At 36.9% G+C, this 17,787-nt stretch overlaps 1 protein-coding gene across 33 annotated transcripts in view; it reads left to right on the top strand.

Moving 5' to 3' along the window:
- LOC134527943 (dystonin) overlaps nucleotides 1–17,787 on the top strand; it is a 667,118-nt gene that overhangs the window by 358,391 nt on the left and 290,940 nt on the right. For all 33 annotated transcript variants that reach the window (XM_063360992.1, XM_063361024.1, XM_063361021.1 and 30 more), the window contains exon 5: nucleotides 3,064–3,156. In XM_063360992.1, coding sequence (XP_063217062.1) covers nucleotides 3,064–3,156 — 93 coding nt within the window. The remainder of the gene's footprint in view (nucleotides 1–3,063; nucleotides 3,157–17,787) is intronic.

Raw genomic sequence — 17,787 nt, 5'->3', positions numbered from 1 at the left:
AGAGAAGTGACGTCGTGTAGGATGTCCTCTTCTACCCTGGCGTGTAACAAGTCCTGCTGACTTTCGATACAAACAGCAATGTGCTTCGTTCTCGCAATTGAAATAAATTTAGACGATACTGCAGCTACACACCTGGTATTGGCAATTTTTTATGTCGTTATTCTTTTAGTTACGTTGTTTTTAGTTGTAATTTATACGTAGATAACATGATAATACAGTTTTGATAATTCTAACTATGACATTTTAAGTTATGTGAATTTTTTAGACTGACCGTTTGAATATTTAGTCTCGTCAACATTCTCATTGGAGTCTACGAGGGGTGAGATGATGTGGGTGCAATAGTGTCGGAATGCATGGGTGGATGGAAACAGTAGTACTAAGAGAAAACCCTCTGCATCACGGCAACATCCTTTACGTTTGCCACGTGCAAAACATCCTGAGAACAGTAGTTGGGTTCTAAATAAACAACCAAATACTTTATCTACTAAGTATAAACTGTACGTGACAAATATTTATACTGTTTGTACAATGTTCTCTGAACATAAACACTGACTTAGTTTAAATGGTCTCTACGACAAATGTACACCAGAAAAAAAATCATTGTTTACTTCTCAGTATTATAAATTGAAGTTAGGGCATCCAATCTACATACAACAATTAACTTATAGTGGACTGTATGTATGCAGGGCACATCAGGCAAATGTCTTCGATAAAATTTTAAAGCGCTCAAAATGTTACGTTAACTCAGTTTGTTTTAACCCTTAGCCGGAGACGTGAAAATATTTGACATATCTGGTGACGTGGTGCCCCTCAGACCCCAAAATGTTTTGTAGAAGTTAACTGATTAGAAATTATTTTTGTTACATGTAAAATTATTTAATGCCTTTTTTATACTTATTAATTAAATTAAAAAATAAATTAGCAAATAATTATTCACCAATTATAAAATACAATTTTTTCCATTGTTGCTTGCTCAAATAAATCTAAAAATGCCTATTTGTTATAATTGCTTTTTTAAAAAAAATAAGCAGATGGTAGCCTAAAAGTTTTATTTGCTATTCAATATAGATATAGTGACAAAACAAAATCTAGAAAACTTCTATGAATAATAAGAACTTTTCATAAAATCTACAACAGATAATTTTCAAAAAAAAAGAAATTACTTTTTTCCTCTCCAAATATTTTCCTTGCATAACCAATGCAGCAAAATATATAATCTAGCTAACTAGAAAGCACATGCATACTTATATATTTTGAAAATGGCATTTTTACATAATATATTATGTTAGCCGAACATTGTTTGAAAAAATTAATTTTTTACGAAAAGTCACTCTGTAGTAGAGTATTTGTTTGCTCTGCAAACATCACACATTTCTTTTCCACACACACTTTGATCACTTAAGTCACTAAAAATATCTTTCAATCACTTAGAAATAGTTTCGTCATAATCTGGATCACCCACACGTACACAAGTTCGTTTAGAAGCCTTTTTATCACTTCTGAGATAGAAACATAACTGGTGACGTGGTGCCACTACGACCCCAAGTTATCTTTGCGACCTGATATCTAGCGCCAGACAGCGTAAACAAATCTGACACTGCAGGAGGAGACTATGTGTTATCCAAGCGAAAGGTAGATGGTACCACAAGCAAGTGCCTTGAACTGCACATAGATGGCAAAAAGTTAAAGTTTTGCTGGGGTCACGGAGACCCCACGTCTCCGGATAAGGGTTAACATAATTTTTTTAAAACTTAAATTTCCTGCGAACTAGCTCCATCATGGAGCTCTGAGTTGCAATTATCTCGATAGTCTGTTAATGTCAGTTTATGGAAGGTAATATTTTAGAAAATAATATATTGTATTTCGTAGAAAAATCTTTATAGTTAATGTTCTACATATGTCAAAAATTGTTTCAAGTACTAGAATATTTGTTGTTTTATTATTACTTTAATCTGTTCTATTTAAAACATTATTCATTTAGTTTTTAATGTTATACCTTTGGCGTCACTTGAAATGTATATTACAATGGCGTAGTTTAAGCAGGGATTTACTGTGGTATTTGCACACCTATGTGCTGATCCCGCAGGCGATAGTCCTTTCAAATAAGTAAAACAACTTATTTACTTGTCTCTAAACATCTATGAAAAGACGTATACTATGCCTGACCCTCGAATACACTAATAATTATGCAGACGTAACGCAGGCATCTTGCTCAAACTATAGTTAGTCGTAGAAGAACGTTTTTAATAACCACACCTTAAATTTTCGTAACCTTTAAACTCTATGTCCTAATTGTTCATTTGCTGTGCTGAGGACTCAACAACCACAGCAGACACAAAAACCAAACGTAAACATTGACAAAAAAAAAGGTCATTATTTTTAAAATAAAATGATTGAGAAAGTTTCTGCATCTTATAGCAATAGCATATCCGTGGCATATACATTTGTCCTTAGAGGGGACATATGAATAGCTTTAAACTGCCGCTCCGTAGGCATTGTTGTTGCCATGTAGAATAATTTATTGTTTTTATGACATAATACTGCTGTGTAAAATACAGCAATATAACTAAAACTTTCACTCAATGTAAAAAAAAAAAATTGTATTGTAACGCCGTTGCGGTACAAAACCCTTGACCAACTTGGTGGCAGGCGAGTGCTCTGACCAGCCGCGATGCGGATTTGTTAACAATTATGATTCTTAACATGTTATATTATGGAAGCTTCGATTAGCTATCATGTTGTACATAGTGACGATTGTAAGTCTGAAATTCACAACTTAGAAACATGTTTTTCATTTCTACGGCAACATTGCAACATTTAAGACATTTAATTAAATGAATTTTTTTTATCATGGCCAGGGAATGGATTGAGATAAGCGTTAATCAATACATGATTTATTGTTTCCATAACAGTTTTCGTGACTTAGTTTGTTTACATTAGTTTTACAGTAACATTAGAGTATTTACGGTTTGGTATATTTAAATGACGTGAAGTTGTAACGTCCATGCTTGTAACCTGACACCTATGATTGAACACAAGCTATCACAAACCGTTCTGTTGCAGATAAAACTGGTGAACATCCGAGCTGAGGACATAGTGGATGGGAATCCCAAGCTGATTCTCGGGCTGATATGGACCATCATACTCCACTTCCAGGTAGGATCACTCGTCCTCCTTGCATGTGTTGGCCAGTCAGACGTGTGCACATCACGTGGGAGGTCACGTGTTGGAAGATTATTACTTGTGGAAGTAAAGCATGTACACATTGTTTGACAGTGCGTAGGTAGCAAATAAGAAACAAAGAAGATGAAAAACAAGTACACATTTTCTACTCTATGTGATAGTGTTGTGGTTTTTCATTGAACATTTTGGCATTAGTATCTGTGAACATTAATTTTTCGACCTTGCATGTCTGTCTTTTGAACACAATCAGCATTAAATAAATACACACGAGCCGCGTTGCAGCCTTGCTCCTTCCACAATGTTTTCAAATGTATTAAATTTTTTTTTCAAGCGACGCTCCTTGGAAAATAATTGAAATTTGAAATATCTGGTCATTATTTTTCTTAAATTACGTGATTTACGTTTTCTCACGTGATGTTCATTTGTGTGATTGGCGGTTTGTGTTTTTAGGTTTTTGTACTTAGTCAAGTGCAGTGCATGCACATCACAAGATTCACTGTAAATATTAATTTGCACTGTAACTATACAAAGAACAGTCGTTAGGGTCTGTAAAATATTACATAACGTTTTAGGAATTATGTGTCAAGTATGTGTATTTTTTATTCACGTTGCGATGTTTGCATTTTATTCCACTATTTTTACATAATTTTTAAAAATATATTATTAAAAATGTTTATTGATTTTTTTTCAAACGGTTTACATTGGCAATGTAAGCTAAACTGATCATAATTTATTGGAATTATTTATTAAGACAGATTCTGCGGTTAGTATTCTTTCAAACATGATTAATAATTTTTGTTCGTAACTACAAACATCTCGAACACTATATATATATATATATATATATATATATATATATATATATATATATATATATATGAAAATATTGAGTTTTAAACTACAAAAATTATTCTCTCCCCTCATTCTCTCTCTAATCCCTATTGGTGGCAGAGTCAACAGTTGCGGATTTATGCATAAACAATCTTTGTTTGTGAATTAATATGAAAATATTGTGACCGACTCTCTATAATGGATACAACATGAATTATATATATATATATATATAATATAAAATATATATATATATATAATATAAAATATATATATATATATATATATAAAATATTTTATATATATATATATATATATATATATATATATATAAAATCATCTATCTCGTTCAACACATTTTTGACAGTGCTAGCAAAATCGCGTGGTCAATAGACTTATAGGCCTAGATTTTTAATATTTAAAAATTCTATCCATCTCTTTTAGCTATCGAAATTACAGCGTTAGGCGATACATTTTAAAAGGGTCGCAGAAAGTATTCTGACAGAAAACAGCTCACTGCCACATTCTTTGTGAACTATGCCAAAATATTGTATTGGAAAAAGGGACATTAGCTGAGTGAAGTGTCGAATAGATTTAAACTGGGACTAAAAAATTAAGTTAAGACTTTTTTTTGTTGGCTGGAGCTTACTATTGTCTATGTAAATTTTTTTCTTACAAGTGGGCAGTTCTTTGTGTGGTTGCATAGCTCGCAAAACATAACGTACTTGTTTGTATTTAGCTATATATAACTATTAAAACTAACATCAATGACCCGAGAAAATAATATTTCTGATATAAATACATATTTCTGGTCTATTCTTGCGGGCCAAATACCGAACAACAGGCAAGGAAAGCAATGACCAGACTACACAGGAAGGTAAGGAAATGATTTCAGAAATTGCCGAAACTTGAATTTCAAGCAACTGTGCTTGTATTCTTGCTTTTGCTCTGTGTTGCCACGCAAAGAACAACCCGCTAATTCCTTGTAGTTTACAGCGTTGCCAACAGCTTGCGTTAAAATGTATTTGTTTACAACTATTAGAAAATTTCCGTACAGGTTCCACGAAAAAACCTACAATTTGAATACTTTTTTTTAAAGCTTGTTCAGCTCATATTGAAATAAAATTTCAGTACAATGCCATAAACGTTAATCAGGGTTTAAAAAATCACAAGATGCCTTAGGTTGGTAGAACTTTTATGGTAGTTGTAGTCCGTTTGCAGCATGTGTTAGTGAAAGTGAAGCCTAAAAACCACCGTTACTAGTCAACGACCGGAAAAATTCTCTTTCCAATATAACTGTCATAATAATATCTACTCCATGCTTTTTTATCCCTTAGACCATGCTCGGGCTTTGTGCTCCAATCGTGGTTTTTGTGCTTTCTACGTGGAAAATCTTATGTTGGATGTAAAATAATTCACAAACATCATCAAAATATTATAATGAATGACCAAGTTAAAAAAAAAAAAAAAAACAACCTTATATACTGCTGTAAATTGCCATTGAATGCTTGTATTCGCGTTATTTTTCGTAAATCTCCATACGGTTGGCAGCGCTGTGGAATAGCTATAGCTAGCATGTTTGTCTCCCATACAACCTGTTCGCCGAGCTGCTAGTGGTTCGACGAGCGGTCGCAAGGAGCAGCACAGTACAACGTGTGGAGTTAGTTCACGCTGTCCCCGTCGTGTGGCGCTGGCATGGCGACCAAGCTCAGAGAACGTCAGTCGAAGTCACTGTTCTATTTAATTTGCATATTACCATTTCGTATATTTATTGTTCATACTATTTAACATTATTTTTATAATGACTATTTTCTATTAAAATTAGTTACGCTGTTTTAGTTTTACACTTAATGAAAATATAAATTATTGATCCTGCGAAAAAAAATTTTTTTGGACGTATATCAAAATAGATAGTTAATGTATAATTTTCGATATAAATAAAGTTATAAGTTTCTATGGTTTTCGTATGTCAGAATTCACTTCCCTTTGAATTCTTCATGACAAATGACACCTGGATGGGCCGTTCGCATGTACGCACCGGATCATGGGAATAACAGTTATGATTTTGTACATACAAACTTGAGATATAAATACACTATTGTTGAAAAAAAAGTTGTTTTTTATCTCCATACGTGCGATGCATTTCAAATAATTGTTGGGTTACAGTTTTTGTTTGTCTGGCATCTCCAGAAGTTTCGAATATTACTATTTACAAGACTTTAACAAATATAGTTTCGCTGACACAAAGCACGTCCCGTCCCCCGACCATACTTCATTTTCAAAGGTAAGAGTAACTAAGAACACCAGGACAAGTTTTCTACAAGCAACAGAAAGACGAGAGTGAAGTGATATGATTTTCCGTGATATATCTTTCTTTATCAATGAAAATTTACGCGAGTGTACATTTGTTGGTAATGTGTAAGTACGAATTTATCTCCATGCGAAACATAACGCATAGGTATTATAGGTGGATATAATAGTGTTCAAAGCACGCCGATACATTTAAACTAAAAAAGGCAGCGTGATTATGTGCTTGTGCAGTATCAGCTGTTTATCCCAGCATGCAACTTAATGCACGCAAAAAGCCTGAAAATGTTCCTCGCTTTCTCTATTATTTTCAATGATCCCAAAATTTAATGATAATAATAATATGTATAAAGAAAGGAGATCATTGCCAGAGCAATATGCATTATTTTGCTACGAAATAAACTTAATTACTATTAATTTTCAACCCCACACTTGTGTACAATTTTGTGAGTAGGTATATCCAACTATGTAAACCTTCCGCTTGCCACATTTTTCATGTGCATGTAGCTTGCCTACGACCTACATCCTCGGACATCTGGTCTGTGCACACCCCGGAGATCAACGCGCTCTTGTCTGTCCTAGTCTCCGCAGTGCTGCCCTCGGGCAGGTCAAGGGGTGCGCGGGTTAGCGCTGTCGGCGCACTCAGGCTCAACTGAGCAGGCGGAATATGGGCACTAAAAAAACTGTGCGCTTGAGAAATGCCAACATTAAAAAGTAAGACTTAAATATACTGTAAACACATAATTTTTTAAAACATGAAGACATAAGTAAAAAAAGTAATTTTACACACATTCTTAGCTCAGAATTTATGGAATGGTGTTTTAACGGAGTGGCGCATTAATTATAATTGAAAAATAATATACTTTGGAATAATTTTTGACAATGTTAAATTATCTTGGCAGCAATGAAATAATTATTGCTGTCATGTGCACATGTGCAATTGAAAATGAAGTTATGATTTTGAACAGTCTTACGTTGCGGCTATGCATTTTTCAAATTTTTAAACATATAAAGCTCTTTAACACACGCGTTTTGGTTGTTCCATATTGGAAAATAGTTAATTTGAAACATGTATGGTGAATATTTCCAGCAAGGGGGGGGGGGGGGGGAAGAAAAAAAACAGGTAGCCAACATTTTCTTTCGGAAAGTTAACGACTTTTAGGTTGTTGGCTTGCCGATAAATGCCTTACAGTATGCTGTTTTCATAAGAAAAAAAGTGTTAATTATAGCATTGAGTTGCGACTCTTTATCTTCCTTGCTTTGTGGGTGCACTTATGGAGGTGGCATGCTGTTACCATTGAATATGTATATGGCTATTTATATTCAATGCTGTTACGTAGTTGAAGTCATATAGGCTAACCATAGCCATAACCAGTGGCAGGAAACAGCTACCGTGCAATAAATAATCTCTCGGGTCTGGCGCATCATTTGATGCACATATATCCGTTTACTTATTAGCTTCTCGGGGCTGCTGAGACAGCATTGATTCGTGATTGGTCACTTCACTGTCTGCCAAATGACAAATGAATTTTGTTCCGCTTTAGGCCCTTTCTACAATGGCACGGAAACGGAGACGGATCACGCAAACGGAGGTGGATCTCCCGGAACATTTCACTATCGCTGCTGCTTCCACAATGCACGGAGACGTAACAAATGACAATCAACGAGATTGCGTTTCAAGTGTACGAAATATTAATTTATTTAAAAATCAATGCTTCGCGACGATTATAGCAAGGACAGGATTTACATATATATTACATATCAACCACAAAGTAATAATAGAACACCAGATATTTTAGTACTTGAAACAATTTTTAACATTTAGAACATTAAAAAATATGGCTATAACCGCAGCCAAGTATTCGGCTTCTATTTGTCGCACGGAGCAAAGTAAACGGAAGAGCTCAGCATTGTCGAGCTAGTCCGTACGGGTCCATCTCAGTCTGCGTGCTATTGTAGAAACTCTGTTCCGTGAGGTCCGTCTACGTTTAAGTGAGCCGTCTCCGTTTACATGTCATTGTAGAACACGTGGTATGTTCGGCTGTGTGCAGTCTCGTTTCGGAATTCCTAACTGCTATCTGCGGCCGACGTCGTGAGCAGTCGTCAGCTCACTTCAGTTCGAGCACTCCGAAAAAAAATAACCTACGCGTAATTCAATTGTACCCTCTAAACACAGCGACGAGGGTAATAGGTGCAACTCTAGAAAACCCAACGGCATTTTCACTCTATGAATTGTGCGTCGTACACAGATGGTGAGCCAGTTATCGAATTATATCTAGCTTTTAATTTTTTTTTTCAATTTAAATAAGGTACCAACTTGTAATATGTTACATTTTTCGTTTCTTTGAGTGATTACAGATTGTTAGGAAGCAAAATTGAAAAAAAAAAGTTATAAATACTATTTTTTGTGTGTTACTCAGCTGTAAAATTCAGAAAATGAACCTCTGGGGATGGATGTACAATTAGCCTAAAATATGTAAAGTTTTACAAATAGCAGATAATGCTTATAATATATTCGGTAACGAAATTTTCAACAAAACGTAACGTCGAATGTTTGTATAGTTAGATAGTGAGGCATCTATAATAATTATTGCCCTCAAACTTATTGAAAATGCGTTAACAGCCGTTATGCATGCTGGTTCGTTTGGAAGACTGCTTGCTTACTTTCGCAACCGATCCTTATCGATCGTGAAGCAGGCATGGAGACATGTCCGGAACTGACCAGGGGTCATTGACGTAGGCTTACCTTTCACAGATTGATCAGGGGGTCTGTGACGTAGGCTTACCATTCACGGACTGTGGACTGCGCCATGCGTGAAGCCTCGGTTACATTGGTGAGTTTATTGGTTACTAGTAGGCAAGAAATCTCGTGCGCACTGGCTCAGCGATCAGATCACACTCGCTTAGGCCCCAACTTTCTCTCAAAATGTTTAACGTGAGGCGGTGTGTGTTTTGTTTAAATCAGCTTATTTAATAGTGATATTTTTTTTTCTAAGGTTTCGTTTTGAATTTTTTGAAACTTTGGCAGTAAATAAAGTGAGAACGATGTGAGGCGAGCAGCGAGCCAGTCACTAGTACACACGGAGCGAGTGTAAGCACGGCGAGCAACTAAGGCGCCGAGCGGGTGGAGTTGGACAAACAGCGGGTAGTCGGGCGGCCTCGCCTGGTTTGCTCGCAGATTAGCGGGCTGCCTTACATATTCGCCTGTTGGCGTCATGTGAATCACGCCTTACGCCAGTCGCGTGGTTGTGCCGGTGTTATCGCTCTAACCAATTAAATTTGTTAGCTACGGCGGAAAAAAAAAACATTTTATATCATTGGTAAATTCGTGTTTAATTTCTTTTGTATAAGCGTGGCCTCATACGTGTGATTTATGGCAATGCTTAGGTTGATTTTTAATCCCTATCTCAATTGAATAATTCTTAGACATGATACACAGTGAATGTGTATGTTTAAAATAAAATAACGTGAATGAGGAAACATTTGCTGTAGTGTATTATAATTGAAATCCACATATAAATATTTTTTAAATAAAATTGTATTACTAGGTTCATTTCTTGAACTGTATGGCGAGGGCATTTGTTTATTTTATAGGCGTGTTCAGTATTCGAAGCTGAATGTAGTTGCACGTTTAGTTGTTACATTAAGGTTGCATTTATTGGTAAACATAGCACCGCATAGTTGGGATTGTTATGGATTGACGTATGAAAACCCTTTAAATTATCATTTTAGGGTTAGATAAATTATTTTGATGTCTCGTGATCCATGGTGGTGCGCTATCCCAGGATTGTTTTAAATGGTGTTAATTATTTGCTGATGGTGTATGAAACCTTAAACATACTTAATCGGGGGAAAAAAAAACTCTGGGCGCATCAGTCTTGTGACTTATGCAGGTCAGGAGCAGAAGGTACTAGCATGCCTCACACCATGCGCTGATTCACAAAGAGACGCACTGATGCGGTAACAGAAGCGATATGACGTATCGGAATGAAATTTACGCGTTGACAACGCACGAGACACATGCGTTTTTTCTCCATAAAATAGATTGTTGTAGGTATATATAGATGGGAAGTTTGGCGCAGGCTGGAGATTGTAGATTGTGGATTGTGAATGAGGACAATGAGCGGAACCATCTTGGTTTGTGACGTCTCTACCGCCATGTTGGGTGACCTTGGCTTTGAACCTTGCCCTTGAAATACCATAGCTGGACTAAAATTTGACACCTCGTGTGTGATTCGACCGTACCATTAATTACGTTTTGACCTGAACAAATATTTTTTGTTTAAAAAGTAAAGTAATTGTTAAAACTATAAGAAAATTTAAAAAAAGTAAACCAGAGGAACACAGTTCCAGCCCCGGCAAGGGTAAACATGTAATTTTGTAATAAAAAATAAATATAATAGTGGTAGGGTCGAAAGAAACCTCCTACCTGAAACGCGACGTGTAATTGAGTCCCGCAATGGAGCAGTGGCGGCACGCATGTGGCGGAAGCACCCTGACTGAACCCTCAGTTCCTCCCCCCCCCCCCGAGGCGCCCAAGACAAGCGACATCGCGCTATGCGGTCGGCTCGGCTGATAGTGGCAGTGAAGCTGTAACTTGGTACAGTCTGTGCCATGTAACTTGTCTCAAATGTAGTCCCACTGGTACCAAACACATAATGTTTGTTTTACCTACACTGACAACCACATGGAGTAGTTGAACAAACACTGTGGCATGACAGGGGTGGAAGTATATGTAAACCATTGTCGTTACTTTCTAGTAGAACTGTACAGTTAGAAACAAGTCACAAGACACACACTAGCTGTCAGCGAGAAGGCGTGTTACCGAGAGGAAATGGAGAGTCTGAGTACATAAAATAAAGTTAAATTATTCCTCTATCTCTCTTGCATTTAGTTTCTTCTCAAATTTTCTCAAAAGATGTTTACCAACTAAATATTACTTAATAGCGGTAAAACTTGCACCCACGAAAAAAAAAAACGTTTAGTAAATATCTGGTGAGAACATTTGTGATACAACAAGAAATGCAAGGAAGGCGTAGGAATAAATTAACAGGAAAAGACCTCAAATAATAGCAATGGCAAAATAAAATAGGAAAGTGAGTGAGATCGAGCCTTAAGTGCGACGCTCCCTGGTGCTTTTAGCGTGGTAACGCTTCTAAGCACAAGGCTGTGGACTTGCGCTCAGTCTTCTAGTCGTGCATAGAAAAAAATGAGTTTTGAGCAGTAACCGTAACATTAGATGGCGGAGAAATAAATTTAAAGGTGAAATTAGTCCCTTGGGTGCTTTCAAGAATCTGTACCAGAAATCTCATGCCTAAAATTAATCTGAAAATACGCATTTTAGCCCTTTTCACTCTTCAGAAAACACAGTTTAAAAACTAGATACGTATTCTTAAGTGTTTTTCGTAAACAGATACCACTCTGATGTCGTGATCAGTTTTTAAATCTGGCGGTTTTTTTCTGAAGCCTTGCACACCGTGTGTGTACTAGGGTGGGCGGCGCCCACTTCCCAGCCGACAGCGTGTGTGCTGCTGTGAAGCTCACGTTCATCTGGTCCCTCCAGTACCCGAGTTGTTCAAGGGTTTCAGATCGTCATAGGGCAACAGTCGCTACGCCTTAGCTTCTGTCTTCACAGCCTGCGATTGTCGGGCTTGATTTGCTGCAACGTTCCAGGACTTTTTATATGCATGTATTATTTAGGGAACTTGAAATATTAATCCCGCATCGTTGATAGTTCATTTTCGTTGAAGGTTGGTGTTGATTATTTGCTTTAAATGCGCTGTTATAAATGTGCACTTATTTTATTAAAGTTAACATTTAATGATAATAACGTGTTCAGTTAATAGAAGTACATATTTATATACCTTTAAAGACTTAGTGATATCTCTGTAGATAACCACATGTAGGAAATCGTGGCGTTTATCTTCTGAACTTATGTTGATAACGATAGTTACTATCTCAGAGTGTAATAAAAAGATATGCGAATGTTTGTGTACGCACTATCATTTTTTTTTGAGAATCGTGTTAGATGTGTGGGTGTCTGCGCTGCATGTAACCTATTTCACAAGTATGTGACATCGAGTATTTGGTGTAGTGTTTTTGATGTGTAAACATCTTATCTCTTGGGGTACGGCATTTGGTAGAAGTAATTTCATGAATATGGAACGGAAGTTGATAAACGGAATTGTGACCCAAAGATGGCGGACCCACGTGTAGCAACATAAGAGTTACTGGCGTAAACATTAAGGTGCATACCAAACGTATTGGTATGCCAAATGAAATTTTATGATAGTGAAACTACCATGGAATATACTTGGTAAACTAAAATAGCCTTAGTAAAAAGTAATCTACAGTTTTAAAATACATAAGAAAACTGTCATTACAATGATTATAATACATATTCTCCTTGCAGTATCTTAACGGTCTCGGCGGCACAGCGGTAGTACGCGCTTGTAAACCTCAAGGGACGTGGTTCAAATACCGTCACTGAAAAAGCCTTTGTTTAACTTTTTAAATAACATAATAAAAATATATAATGTTGAATAAGCTCAATAAGTTTTAAGTTTTATTCGTAGAAAGTATTTACAGACTTACTTCATTAGATCTCTGCTCACGATCAACATGAACGCGATATAGCTACATTTTAACCAATTCTTAGTTATTTGAAAACTTTCAGGAAGTGGCAGTTATTCAATATTTCGTAATTGTTTGGTTTAAAAGATTAACATTTAAAGTTTGTTTCATGTGTGCGTCAATAGGCTGTAGCGTGTGCACGTCAAAATTAAGCAGAATATGAGCTAAATTATATAGAATTTGTCATTCATACCGTTAATAGAAATTTCTTCATAATCATGCATATAAATAAGGTACTTGGATAAAATTCTATATAATTAATCAGCAACTGCGACAAAATATTTTTTCTTTCGAATAAAAAGAAAGAAAATTACAATACCAGTATTAAAATTACGCCATAAATTTAATGGTTGCAGTAATTAATAGTCGGTCTGTTCTGTTGGAATAATGAATTTTTGAAAACAGACCGTCATGCTCATTAACTCAGAACGTTAACCATCTAAATAACCATTTGTTCAAACGGAAGCATAACTGCCATAACTGGTAGTGAAAAATAACAATTTCGCTTTTCCCTAGCTGATACCCTCGTTTAAAGGTGCAAGTAACGTTTAAGATTCAGGAAGCGAAATCTAGCTGCGGGCGCAGAAAGTATGTGTGTGTAATTCGCATCCAGAAATGTTGGTATTTGAAAAGCTAATATTTTAATTATCAGTTTATTGATTAGGCTTGGCATTATTTTAAACAATTACATGTTAAATTTCGTGTCTGAGTTTCGTAGTATATAAGTTTATTTGTAACATACACACGAATTTGCTCGTTACTGAGGTGTGATGTTTACACACCACTGGCTAGTACGGAAAGATTCGCTCACATTTTTTTTATAGTCTTTCGGGTCATCAACAAAGGGAGAATCCGAACAACGCTCGTAAATTGGTTTATTGTTGCATGGGTAGTCAAACGACAGGCATTTATCAGCGACGTAAGATCACGATGTCTTAAAGCTATTATAGTTCTCCCATTTAGTTTACAAAGTCCACGTATGCTTAGAAATATTTATAGGTTGCATAAGGACCGATCATTTCATTAACAGGATTTCTGCAGGTCACGAAAGTTAAAAAAAAGTCTAGAAACAACGAGTAACTATGCTGTAAGTCACCAGCAGCTTTTTTTCTGTAGTGCGACAGAAAACATAAGATCCTTCTCGGACGTTGACATTGGTGTTTGTGGTTTCTTTTGATAGTTGTTGCATTACAACTCGCATTTGGTTTTTCGACGCCCCACTCACTTTATTAGTGATACTATTGAGGGAAGTTTATCGCAATAAGTAATGACAGTAGCTACTAAACTCACAGTGTGAACTGTTACAGTTGGCACTGTCTCAGTGATTTCGAGGACAGTTGTAAAAACCTACATCATTGGAAGCGTTGCATATAAATAATGTAGTAACTGTAAAACAAGAACAGTGACGTCCCCGACACTCTGTGTACGATCGTAACAAAATGGCAAAACGTAAAAACAAATTGATTTTTTTTTCCGCGCAGCAAACAATGACGACCCAAGCACCACCCACGATCCAAGTTCCGGGCAAAATATTAATAAAATCATAGAATCTACAATCAGAGAACTACGTGAACGTACTGAGTTCACTAAACCAGACCTTAAATAGGGGAGTGCTAAACTGGCAAATAAATAACTCTTCAAGGAGAACTTATTTATATACAATCAACCAGTCTACAAAGATTTACATTCGGCGTGACCAGTTCCCAGCTTCTCAGAAAACATCCTGCTTTCGTGAAAATAAACACTATTACAGAAATATATTTTTAAATAACTCCCTTGAAATTTTACAATAAACCTTAAATGGCCAGTTTAATTCGATCACTGCGCAGTGTCTACACAATAGCATACCTAAGTGTCTTTAAAGTTTATATTGGGAGGCGATATGTTACTTTTATAATTAATTTCACGCCAGTCCCAACGATAATGTTCGTAGAAAACAGCTGTCTACAGCACAATTAGTTGTGGTACCAACCAAGAGCGGAGTCAAATGGAGCGCCCGCACATGTAACGGGACGCAACGCATTACCGAGACGTTAAATTCGCAAACCAAATGTTTGTGCAAATGATGTAGGCCAAGCTTACAAGGCACTTCGACGAAAGTACGTGAATTACGTAATGCAGGCGATCGCTATACACAAAGTTCATTTTTTGTTAATGCGCCTTGTGCACTAAATGAAATAGATTCACGCACTCGGCTTGTTCGAGGCGATAATCCCAACCAGTGTTGGAAGTTACTAGTAAAAGGAATATCAGCCTAACGCATTACCTTGCGTTATGTAGTCGGAAGGCTCGCGGTGCTAGCCGTAGCACCGCAAGGGGCGCCTTCATGCCCCGCGGAGAGCTGTAACGCACGTCCGTCCGCCACCAGCCACGGCATAGTTCTCTCTCTCTCTCTCTCTCTCTCTCTCTTTCTCTCTGGACCGCGCGGTGCACGAGTCGGAAGTACCGTCCGTGTGACGTCAATCGCCTCCTCGGTCGCGCTCCAAAGCGGCCGTAGCATTCAGCAACGGGCTCATTCTCGTAAATAACCAAAGCCTAAAGATTAATTAACATTAAAACAAAATATTGGAAAATGAATCTAAAGAAAGTTCCAGAAAAGCAATATAAAACTAAAATACAGCAATAAACAAATGTTAACGGGGAATAGGCTTTTACCGTTAAATCAGCACAAGCAAAAAGTGCATTAAATGGCCATACGGCCACAGTAAATAAGGGCAAACAATTGGGGTGTACTATAGACACGTTACACCTACTCCTGATAATCACGTACACATCAGTTCTATGTATCGTAAAAACAGCCTTCCGCTAAGTAACATTTAGTTTTTTGACGGCTCACTTCGGTATATAGTCGCACATTAAATATGTCATTTGGAAATTAACTCTGATAATATTTAAGCTTTTTATCATTCAAATTGCACGTTACTGCGATAAGTGGATCTATTTTGTTTTATGTTTATTCTGCTTACATGTTTAACTATTAGGGTCGTGCCAGGCAACTTCTGGTCCAGTGGCGGACGTAACATGTTGCGGGTGTTTGTAGTTGAATATTTCCCTAGCTATTGGAACTTTTGGCAAGGGCTTAGGTCAGGGGTGTCAGTCATGGCGCCACATTCCTTATTCCTGCATGTGAAAGTATATAGGCAATATATGGAAATTTTTCATTTTCTCGTAATTACTATTATTTAAGGGCTAATGCTCTTCATTCGTTGTTCTGACAAAATTTTTCAACGATCATTTGCTATTTGTTATATAATGGGTGTTATACGTCGGGCAAATAATTGCGAAGTCTTGCGCGACATCCAGTATATTACACTTAGTAAGTTGAAAGTTTCTGTAAAACAACACTTGCAAGGAAGGTTCATGTTAAAATTTTTAATAAATAGCCTTTCGATAGTAGTCACGACGAAAATGAATTGGTGTGCGAGACCGACCCCCGGGCCCCGTTTCAGTTGAGACTAAGCTCTAGGAAGAGCAGTGTGGCGGTACTGGCGCTGCTAGAGCGATGGGCAGGCGACTGCACGGCCAGAGTCGGTGGCCCCGTGGCTCGTGTGGGCGGCACAAGCAGTGCGGGCGGCGCGGCAAGTGGCTGAGTGCCGGCCCATTGTTGGCAGTTAATGGCTGGTATTAGCATTCCTCTCTCCCTCCTCTGTGTCTGCCCCCCTCCTTCCCGTCATACAGAGTAGCTCAACCCCTGTAGTTATGCGAAGGTCTCCACTTAAAATAGGCGGATAATGTTCTCTTTGACCGAGTTTCCTCTCAGCAATAAACATATTAAACATTTTATTAAAACTTTCTATAATCAGATATTTAATATTTATGTTCTTTGAATGATTCTTGCAGTGGGGAACCTTGATTAAAAATATTTTCATTGAAATACGCTATTGCTGGTTTTAACTGTATGCCATAGAGACCACAAGAATGAACAAGAGAGATGAATATATATATATATATATATATATATATATATATATATATATATATACTTATACACATATATATTTATACACATACATACATACACACATATTTACATACACATACAAAAATGACCCGAAATCAGTTGATGTCTAATGTTGCACATATGCAGCATATAGAGATTCCACGGAAGGAATTAGTTGGAATAAAATATAGCACAAACAGTGCTGACAACGACGAAACAGTTATAATAACAGAACATACAGGCAATCGATCTTGGACGACTCAGCGACGCATAGATGAACCCAGCGATGAAACTGAACAAATATTCTGGACGAACACAATAGGCTACCTAAGACAAACAGTTGCTACGTTTCGGGAACGGACAACCGTTCCCATTCATCAGGCACAAACAGACTGATCAATGTTGACGTTGTTACTCGGCGATGTAACACGACATACACGGGGATAACCGAAACAAGCCGAGGCAATATTTTTGAAAGATCTGCTGCACAAGCTGTGACATCTCCCAGCTGTTTGGTGATGTCCTCAAACGGCAGTGCTGGTAGTTAGAGCAGGGTGTCTTATTCACACCCAAACTTCGAAACATCACCCCTGTCCGCTTCAGCTTGTTCGGCCACTGAGTGGATGGGTTACAACTAATCAAAACTCTTTGGGATTCTTGTCAAGTACTTTATCTCGACAAATATGGGTTAAAACACAAAACTACGTGCCCAAAAATGTTAATTGCAAGCTAGAACAATGATAGACTGCAGTGTTAAATTTGAGTTTTGTCTCATTAAGGATGTATTGTCCTAAATTAATTTGCTTCTAATATTTCGTTATTTTAAGTTTTAAGAAATTAACTATTTAGCCATATTTGTTTGTAAAGTTTTTTTTGTTTAATCAAGCAACTCT

Source organism: Bacillus rossius, chromosome 1, assembly GCF_032445375.1.
Source record: "Bacillus rossius redtenbacheri isolate Brsri chromosome 1, Brsri_v3, whole genome shotgun sequence".
NCBI lineage: Eukaryota > Metazoa > Arthropoda > Insecta > Phasmatodea > Bacillidae > Bacillus > Bacillus rossius.
Note: the sequence above shows the minus strand (reverse complement) of the source record. Positions and strands in the feature narration are given on the sequence as shown.